The 9,334-nt window shown below is 46.0% G+C and overlaps 1 protein-coding gene across 2 annotated transcripts; it reads right to left on the minus strand.

The window, feature by feature from the left end:
- Positions 1 to 4,541: 4,541 nt before the first annotated feature.
- Positions 4,542 to 6,555, minus strand: LOC135599019 (arogenate dehydratase 1-like). Of its 2 annotated transcripts, XM_065093649.1 has the most exons (3): positions 5,667 to 6,543; positions 4,913 to 5,577; positions 4,542 to 4,821 (listed from the first exon to the last, which is right to left on the minus strand). In XM_065093649.1, the coding sequence occupies exons 1-2, from the start codon at positions 6,385 to 6,387 to the stop codon at positions 4,916 to 4,918; spliced, it is 1,383 nt and encodes a 460-aa protein (XP_064949721.1). In that variant the 5' UTR covers positions 6,388 to 6,543; the 3' UTR covers positions 4,542 to 4,821; positions 4,913 to 4,915. The 2 variants fall into 2 exon arrangements, with proteins under 2 accessions (XP_064949721.1, XP_064949720.1); XM_065093648.1 differs by having other exon boundaries at positions 4,913 to 6,555.
- Positions 6,556 to 9,334: the final 2,779 nt, after the last annotated feature.

A 9,334-nucleotide genomic window follows, 5' to 3' on the forward strand; every position in this document is an offset into this window, starting at 1 on the left:
TTGAGTCGATGGTGGCCCTCGTGCCCACCATTCCACGGGTCAGCCCTCCCTTGAGTCCGATCTCCACATCGACTCCAAGTGCGCCTTCATTTGTGTTGCTCCCCCACTTGATCTCGCAATGCATCCACCAATACATTCTCTCAAGCGAGATCATGCGACGACTCCTCGCCGCTTGCTCAGTCCATCGAGCTTCGTGGAGTTGTTGTTTATTGAGGTACTCCTCCTCAACATGTGAAGTCCGTCTCACATGATTCTCCCTCTGGAGAGCTGAGACTTATCCCTCCTGGATAACTGTCCCATTGGAGCAACATCTCTCTTCGTTTCGGAGACCACCATCCCCTTGGACTACTCCGATCTGCTGAGCAAACTGTGCATTGTTCTGCCTCCTGCAAACACACTTGCTAGATTGCGACTCCCCGTCAATACAGCCCCCACTGCACCCCTCAAGGCCTAGCAACATGCTGAACTCATTGCACACTTCAGCCTCCTACGGACGTATCCTTCACATGCCGAAGAGAAAGTTTCAATGCTCCATGGCGCCGAGTCTCGGTCGCCTTGGGATGGCCATGAACATTCCGTCGTCCGCATACAAGCCCATGCATGAGTACCAAATTCTTCGAGTTAGCAATTCCCCTCACCTCTGTGAGCTTTGCATAACTCTTTTGGTCGTTGAGCAACTCATTCCACCTTGCATGGTCTCATTCTTGCCAAGCGCCTCGCTTGCCTAGAGCACCGTCAAGTATAGTTGTCAACGTTGAGCCGTTGCTCAAACTCAGCCATCCCAACCTTTGTGCGCTCCACATTCTTCCAAGCTTGTCTGTTCTCGTGGTGCCTCTTGCGCGAAGGGTTGGCCATTCCTCTGAATGCCAATCTCAGATGCCCGCTCCTCTGAGCGACTCTTTTCCCTACATCTCCATGCCCGTTTTCCCTCAAACGGTCGCGCGTGTGCTGACTGCCCTCAACGCAGTCCCGCTAGGTCCCCCACGTTTGCATGCTAAGTGTTTCTATGAGTGCTTGTCCCGCTCTGATACCATATGACACGGACTTAGCTGGTTTTGCCTAAGTCGTGCGGCACCCTTGCGTGTCCGTTCGCAAAGGTCAGCCTCCCCGAAGCCTCCCATTGTCCCTTAGGATCTCCAAAAGAGAGAACGGGTTAGAGAGAACGCCTCAATCGGGATCCACAAGCAAACATGTCCGAAAAACACTTCATAGACAATGCAAATTACAAACAGACTTTACAAGCTCTGAATAGTGGCACAACAAAGGGTAAAATGGTCCATTACAGATCGAAAAGCTCTCGCACGTGTCCACATGACACAACCTTTATTTACAAGCCTAAAGAGGCCACCAACCCAACTAAAGTGGGACTTATAAGCCTTCGGCTGCCCCTCTACACGCTGTACAAGGCATGAATATGCCAACAGACACGGACAGATATAAGCATTACATCAAACACCTTGTTTCAAAGTTTGTCTGTGACAGGCCGTTGGTCGTCGGCCGAGACCCTACACGCAGATGGCAGCACTGCCATATGCGAGGGCAACAAGGGTAGCAATAGTTGCTGCCTATTCTCGCTTTTGCGTCAATGATTTTGACGTCAAAAGTTTCTCCAAAACATAACACACGTAGTTCGAAACCAATTTTCATACGAACATCCTGGCTCTAGTACCACTATTGGAAAATCTTAGGGGTGACATCACATATGCAATGGAAGAATATAAAATAAAATCTCCAATTCCCAAAGATATATTAGTCGTCGTGCGAAGATTTTATGCGCAAAATCCGCGAAACAGAAAACCACGTGTAAGATGGATTGTGTTACCTAGGGAGATCGTATATCCCTGAATCCCTACAGATCTCTAGGATAGGGTAAATGAGGTCAAGCATCCTCCTCTTTAGTGGTAATCCACACAACAAGGCTGCGATGATGCTCCTTAAAACTCTAAGCCTGATCTAAGGTGGAGAGGGGGAGGAGAATAGGAGATGCAACCAAAAGACTCTAGCCTATGAACCACTAGTTCTTTCCTATTTATAGAGGTCCCCTATTAATTTAACCATAATGGATCCTCTCCTATTGGGTATTGGATCTCCATTCAACTACCCAAGCCTCTTAGATTAGTGGATCTCTATCCAATAATCTCTCATGGGCTCTTATTGGATCTCATCCATAGGATCTAATAATTTATGGGCTTATTGGATATCCAATAAGATAGGGGCTCTAGCGGATATCTCATATCCGAACCTCTACTCATCGCAATGCCTACTATATGTATATGACTCTCTAGGCCTAATATCGAGCTGGCCGTGAGTCATACCTATCAGAACTTCTTTTGGCTCGGTAAATTATTATCTCCATAATAATTCACTTGACTCATCGATTGCAGACGTACTAGGCCACTACGCCGCAGTCCCTAGACGATACAGGGGAATCCAATCCATTGGACCTATCTGTCCTCAATTACCGTGTACCTATAGTCCCTCATCCATCTAATATCCTAGAGACCGTATACCGAGCATGGTGTTGTCAGACCCGTACGGTTTCTTCTCGAGTCTCGCTTTAATTAGATTCTCTCGGAAAACTCTTTCTCTCTCAATCCGAATGACCCTAGCCACGGATTTGTCTGAGCAAGAACACATGAGACATTCCTCTCATGATACCGAGAGTGGATGATCATCTATCGACACTCAATAGCCCTCGTAAGGTTGACTACCACTCCCGATGATCGGTTGTGCTAGATTTGAGACATCCAAATTATAAGTTCGATATTAAAGAGTGGAGCACTCATATAGGACATCCTTGGTGTCTCAAGTCTAAGGACCAGATACACTACTAGGACTACGAAATTACTGTCTGACAATAAGGCATCATCAACCATTCAACATTTTGTAAGCGGATCAATAAGTGAACTCATTCCCCAATGAGCATTTGTATTGTATCCCTAGTGTCCCCACATGAGCAGCTATGAGACCAACTGCATCCATCATACAGACGGGTATACAACACACCAGTTTGTCCGGTTATCTCGATGTCCCTCTCGAGTGACCTATGATCAGGATTATTTAGGATATGTGTTTAAAGGCGAATCAATCTTATTATAGTAATCTCATCACAATCCGATTCCCATTACACAGATCCAAGGACATCACTATATATATATATATATATATATATATATATAAAACAAGCAATATAAAGTGATAAATGTCAAAATATAATAAGCAAAAAGACTACGTGTCAAGTCACACGTGTCATCACTCGCGTGATTGGCTTATTGGGCATCTATGACTAGCTCCTTATTAGAGCGTGTGGATCATTGCTAGAGAGGAGGGCACTTGACTTTCTTCATCATCTCCTAAAGATTTGTAGGGATTCAAGGATATACGATCTCCTTAGGTAATATAATCTTTTATATACGTAGTTTTAAATTTCACGGATTTTTACGCATCAATATTCGTACAACGACGAACATATATTTTGAAATTTGGAGATTTTATTTTCTGTTCTTCTGTTACGAATGTGATATCGCCCTCCTAGATTTCTCAACAGGATTAATAATAAAACATAAACTTATAACAATATCACAAATAGGATTATATGGTTTCACACTCATTTCCTACTTGCATAGAGAAAAATTAAAATTTTCATTGAATAAGAATAATATAATATAATATTATCCTTAAATTAATTCAAAATCTTTATAGATCCTCTTATATAAATCTTTAAAAATATTTTCTCTTGATTTTTCAGATTTATTAAAAAAATCTAACTTTAAAATATTTTCTTCTATATATTTCTATTCTAAAACCTTATATGAATTTCATTTAATAAATATCGTTCAAGTTATCTAGTCCATCAAGTAATTAGATTATTCCAACCCTAACAAAGATACAAAATAATATTAATCTTTTTGTTTCTTTTTATATGAAAATATTAATGTGACGGACACCTCAGTACTTTATTAGTGACAGACAAGAGGATGTGTATGACCATGACCATTTCCGATATTAATATATATCTATGAGTATACTGGTCCAAAAATCATATTATAAAAAGCTCTCTCCCTCATTATGTTTCTCCAAATATAATATATTAATATCTTCTTTGAGAATAGCACTGTTGGCTTTCAGTGATTTTATCGAACATGCTCTTAAAATAATTTTGTAAGGTTGACACTCAACGGATTTAATGTTCCGTTCACAAACATAAAATAAGACATGGATTGATTCAGAGTGCAGTATTTTCATCATAGAATCAAATTTTGATTTAATAGAATAGATATAAACTATAAGTAGATACTTATTTCAATGATATATGCAAATTTAAATATTTTAAAAGAATTTATATATTTATTAAAATCAGAGGACAAAGACTAAAATCACTTTTTTTTGGGAGGGGGAGATAAACGCAAATTTTCCACTTCGACTTAATGGTTGGTATGTGATCTGTGTTGAAAGTGACCTGCTGTCACTAGAACTGGTCTTTGTATATACTATATATACAACCCACAGATGTAGTTATATTTTTGTCATTGTTAATACCGTGCGAATAATAATGTCTTGCATACTAAAGTTTCAAGCTTTTGGTGGGCAACCACCTCGCCCAAAATGATACCCTCTCCAAAAGTAATTGACGTACACTGCTGTAGATTAGGTTGTAGCTTTTGATGACCCTCAACTTAGGAGTCACGGTCTCCGGCCCATGGTGTGCGTGGGACCCATCACAAGAAGCTGGTACAATTTTGGCAGAGCACATTGCACGTACGAGAATCATAATCCAAATTAAAGATTTCATATTCCATTCTTTTAGTTCGCGATAGAACCCTAAAAGAAACAAAATAAAGATATGTAACACAGTAATCAAACGCAATAAGGTTGGTAAAAAAAGGCGGTGTTTGGTTTTGACCAATCTCACCCGTCAGATTGGGGATAGGAGGAAACTGACGGACCAGAGCCAATCGATCAAGGTGACTACGACGAGGAGGGAGGCGTCGGCGGGGACGGCGAGGAGGATGCGTCCCAGGGAGTCATATCCATCGGGTAGCTGCCGAGCACGCGGAGGAAGGAGGTGTACTCCTGGACCTCGGCGAGGGCTTTCTGGGCGCGGGTCTCCGCCATGGACGCTTCGAAGTCGACGTAGAACATGTACTCGAAGTGCTTGGCGGTGCCCACGTTGGCGTCGTCCACCAGGCGCAGCGGCCGGTGGCGGTGCGGCCGGCTTTCGATCTTGGTCAGGCTGATGTCCCGGAAGGCGAAGGCGGAGAGCACCTTGAAGAGGACGGAGGTGCCCTCCCGGTCGTGGGCGAACACGATGCTGGTCTTGAAGGGCCGGTCGGTGCGCGGAATGATGGGCTCCCGCGCCAGCATCACGAACCGCGTCACGTTGCCGCTGTCGTCTTGGATGCCGTCCGCCAACACCTGCAGTTTGTACAGCTCCGCCGCCCGCGCCGACGCGATGGCCGCCGTGTCCCGGAGGCCGTTGTTGGCCACGTACTCGGCGGCGCCTGCCGTGTCGTCGAAGGCCTCCCGCGCCACGTTGAGTCCCATCCCGGTCAGCGTCAGCTCGCACTGGGAAAGCGCCTGAGGGTGGCTGATCACCCGAGTCAGCTGCTCCTTGCGAACGCCCGGGAGGGCGAGGAGGCAGTGGTGAACAGGGAGCTGAACCTCACCCACGATGTGGAGCCGGTGCCGCAGGAGGAGGTCGTAGTTGCGGTGGATGCTGCCGCCCAGGGAGTTCTCCACGGGGAGGACGGCGCGGTCCGCGATCCAGAGCTCCACCGCCTGGAAGGCCACCTCGAACTGGTCGCAAGGGATGGCTTCGCAGTTAGGGTAGGCCTTTCCGGCCGCCGCTTCGCTGTAGGCCCCCGGCACGCCCTGGTACGCCACGCGGACGCTGGACCCGTGCTTCGGGGAGGGCGAGAGGTCGGAGATGGAGAGGGGCCGCGGGAGGTTGGCCACCGGCACCAAGTCCAGCGTCGCCGAGTTTTGCTTCAGGCCGTTGACGGGAGTAGGACTCGTCAGATGGTAGTGGTTACCATCGTTGCTGCTTCTGGGTTCATTAGATGCCGCGCCGGCGTTGTCTCCTCCGGAGGATGAAGAAGAAGAGGAGTTAGAGGCCGCCTTGCTGGCGAGGATGGCGCAATTGGTCTGCCAGTCGGAGCGGCTGGAGCCGAGGGCGCCGGGGAAGGGGGCGGCAGAGGTGGATTCTGGCACGTAGATCGATCGGATGGCCGAGCGGAGAACGGCGGAGGGGAGCCGCCGGAAGGCTGGTCCTCGCTTGGGGAGCGCCGTAGGAGGCGGGACATGGTTGTCCGGCGGCGGGAAAATGGGGCTGAGCACATGCCTTGGCGCAGAGGAAAGCATGACCGCCGCCATCGGTGACATATACATGTATCAGACAGAATTATACTTTAAGATGTAAGAGAGAGAAAAATGAAATAAGAAGAAGAGTAGATGGCAGAGAAGCTTGAGAAGAGGAACCCTTTCAAGCTGGAAGAAAGCAGGAATGGCAGAGATAGAGGCTTTATTGTGGCTCTGGTTTGTGGTAGATGGGCAGGAGAGGGTGGGTAGGTAGGGACGGAGAGAGAGAAGAGTCGGACGCTGATGATGAGGAAAAAAGAGAGTTGAAAACAACAGATGTTGGATTTGGTCAGGTCTCACACCTAACATACCACTGCACAAATGTATGCGACCAAGCACTCTTAGACTGTTCATTATTACTTCTTCGATCTCCTCCGAATTTTATGCGACACTCAGCGTTGAATGTGTTCAATCAAATGCATTTCCTATCTAAATTTCATGAGAAGAATAAAGTAGAATTGTACGTGCAAGCGGTCCCACCACAGTCATGGCCAAGGCCAAGTCAGCGGTTGGTGAACCTGACGCATCGTGAGTGTACCGGTGTGGTGCAGTCTGCCTGCACAGCGTCCATCCTCAAACCAGCAAATGACACGTTTTGTGATGGGATTCCCGCCTTTGGTGGGCCTGACTGCCGACACTTCCATGCCAGGTCAACCCATCATGTGTACTCAACACACTTCCCACTTGCAAGTCATGGAAATGAATGTAGGCCCCACCCACGTATGTGAACCTCACTCACCATTCTTTTTATTTTTTTTTATCAATTTCGACTTCATCACTTTAAAGGGAAAAAAGGACGTGTACTCAGCAAATTACCCACTTGCAAGCCGTGGAAATGAATGTAGGCCCCACGTATGTGAACCTCACTCACCATGTTTATGAGATTTTCTTTTTTTATCAATTTCTACTTCATCACTTTAAAGGAAAAAAAGGACTTATTTTGAAAAAGTTCTGCTATTTTTTTTTAGCTTTCCACAAGGTCATCATTTTCATATTTCTGATAGAATACATTTCATTTATTATAATATTTGAAATATCTCCTACCAAGATAATTAGAATAATACAAACTGATCCAATTTTTTATATATTAAATTTAGATTTTTAGTTATAGTATTTTTGAATAGAGACTTATAATATTTTTTGATATCTTCACGAGAACATTAAAAATCTATTCAAAAATATTATAATTGAGACAAATAAATTCAAAACTCAATGCTCATCTATAACAATAAAACTTCAAGCAGTACCTTTGTTGGTTTAGGATTCAGCAATCAAATAAGAAAACTTCTATATCAATTACATTATTTTTAAATAAATTTATAATATTTTCGGCACTTTCATTAAAACATTATATTCCTACCTAGATGTAAATGAACTTAAAATATAAATAATCCATCTCATATGCAAAAAATAAATTCCAAATAGATATGGTTATTGGTTTAGGAACAAGAATAATCAAACAGATATATTTCTATATCAATTACAGTATTTTAAAACACGTTTACACCACCACAACACATTCCTACTGTAGAATTGGACCCATTCATTATATGAATCGATCCATAGAGTTGACCCAATAGGTGTTATTCAAATGTCTTAAATTATAACACTCTTTGAGAAATATGAATAAGATGAGTATTTCCCCTAGAATTCACTAAAAAAATATTTTTGATCTAAGATAATTACTTTTGAACTTTTTCTAAATAACACCCCATAATTAGTTTTTATATAAGGTTATTCTTTTTAATCAATTTGATGAAAAATATTCCTTTTGTTGGTGTCAACAACTTTAAGCCGTGGCCTCGGGGCCAACACGGCTGAGTTCAGGTCCGAATGAGCAGGGATCTCTCGGGATTACCCTTGAGAGTGCTGAGGTAGTCGAGTGCGCTGATCCGGTCTCGACGGGGCAGACGTTTCCTCCAGGAAGGAACTCCTCGCTTGGTCACGCGGTGGAGTGGCACTCCATCTTCGTCCCTGCATATAGGTCGGGTCGGGAGAACTCGATCCGACCCCTCCGACGGTCAAGTCAGTCGATAATCTTATGAGGCTTTTTTCTCCCTCCTAACGCGAGGGTTTTTATAGGGAAGGTCACAGTTGTTAATGTGCCCGCTTGTAGGGAGCAGGACTGTACCTGGGAAGGTGTTTGACTCGGGCGTTGGGGTTGCGTGAAGGACCGGGCTCTTGTAGAATGGCGACGTGCCTCGGTCGACGTTCTGGTCTGCCTCGGCCCAACGTTGTCAGGTCAGATTGAGGCAGATGACCCATGTATCTCCTTGGTTCTCGTGACACAGGAGACGTCACCCAGGAGCAGGCGATGTCAGTTTGCGTCCCATCATTATTATTACCCTCATCATTCTCCCCCCGAAGGAAGCCATGCGTCGGTCATTGCTAGGGGGTCCGGGGCGTGGCTTCTGTTTTCAGTGGTCGTTTCCGTCGGTTCGCCCTTGGGTCAGTGCCAGGGAGGTTTCCAGAGGATCAGGATGGTCGGTTGTTGGCCCGTTCATCCTATACGACGTGTCACCGAGGGGTATGACTTGGGCAGGGCAGAAGACTCGGACGAGCGGATGGTGCCAAGGTGTAGGAATCATGTGGTTTGCGGCCGAGATATGCGGCTCAGGCGGGCAGGCCGCGCAGAGATGGACTCGGGCAGATGCAACCAAGGGACACAGCTCAGGCGGGTAGGCCGCTCAGAGGTGGACTCGGGCAAAATGCAGTCGAGGGACACGGCTCAGGCGGGCAGGCCGCACAAAGGTGGACTCAGGTAGAATGCAGCCGAGGGACACGGCTCGGGCGGGCTGGCCAGGCAGAGGTGGACTCAGGCAGACTGCAACCGAGGGACACGGCTCGGGCGGCAGGCCGCGCAGAGGTGGACTCGGGCAGACTGCAGCCGAGGGACATGGCTCAGGTGGGCAGGCTGCGCAGAGGTAGACTCTGGCAGACTGCAGCCAAGTGACATAGCAGCCAAAGGGGCTCACAA

The sequence above is a fragment of the Musa acuminata genome, chromosome BXJ2-1 (assembly GCF_036884655.1).
Source record: "Musa acuminata AAA Group cultivar baxijiao chromosome BXJ2-1, Cavendish_Baxijiao_AAA, whole genome shotgun sequence".
NCBI classification, from domain to species: Eukaryota; Viridiplantae; Streptophyta; class Magnoliopsida; order Zingiberales; family Musaceae; genus Musa; species Musa acuminata.

Coding starts and splice junctions, on each gene's coding strand:
- LOC135599019 (XM_065093648.1), bottom strand. CDS start 6,387: ATGTATATGTCACCGATGGCGGCGGTCATGCTTTCCTCTGCGCCAAGG.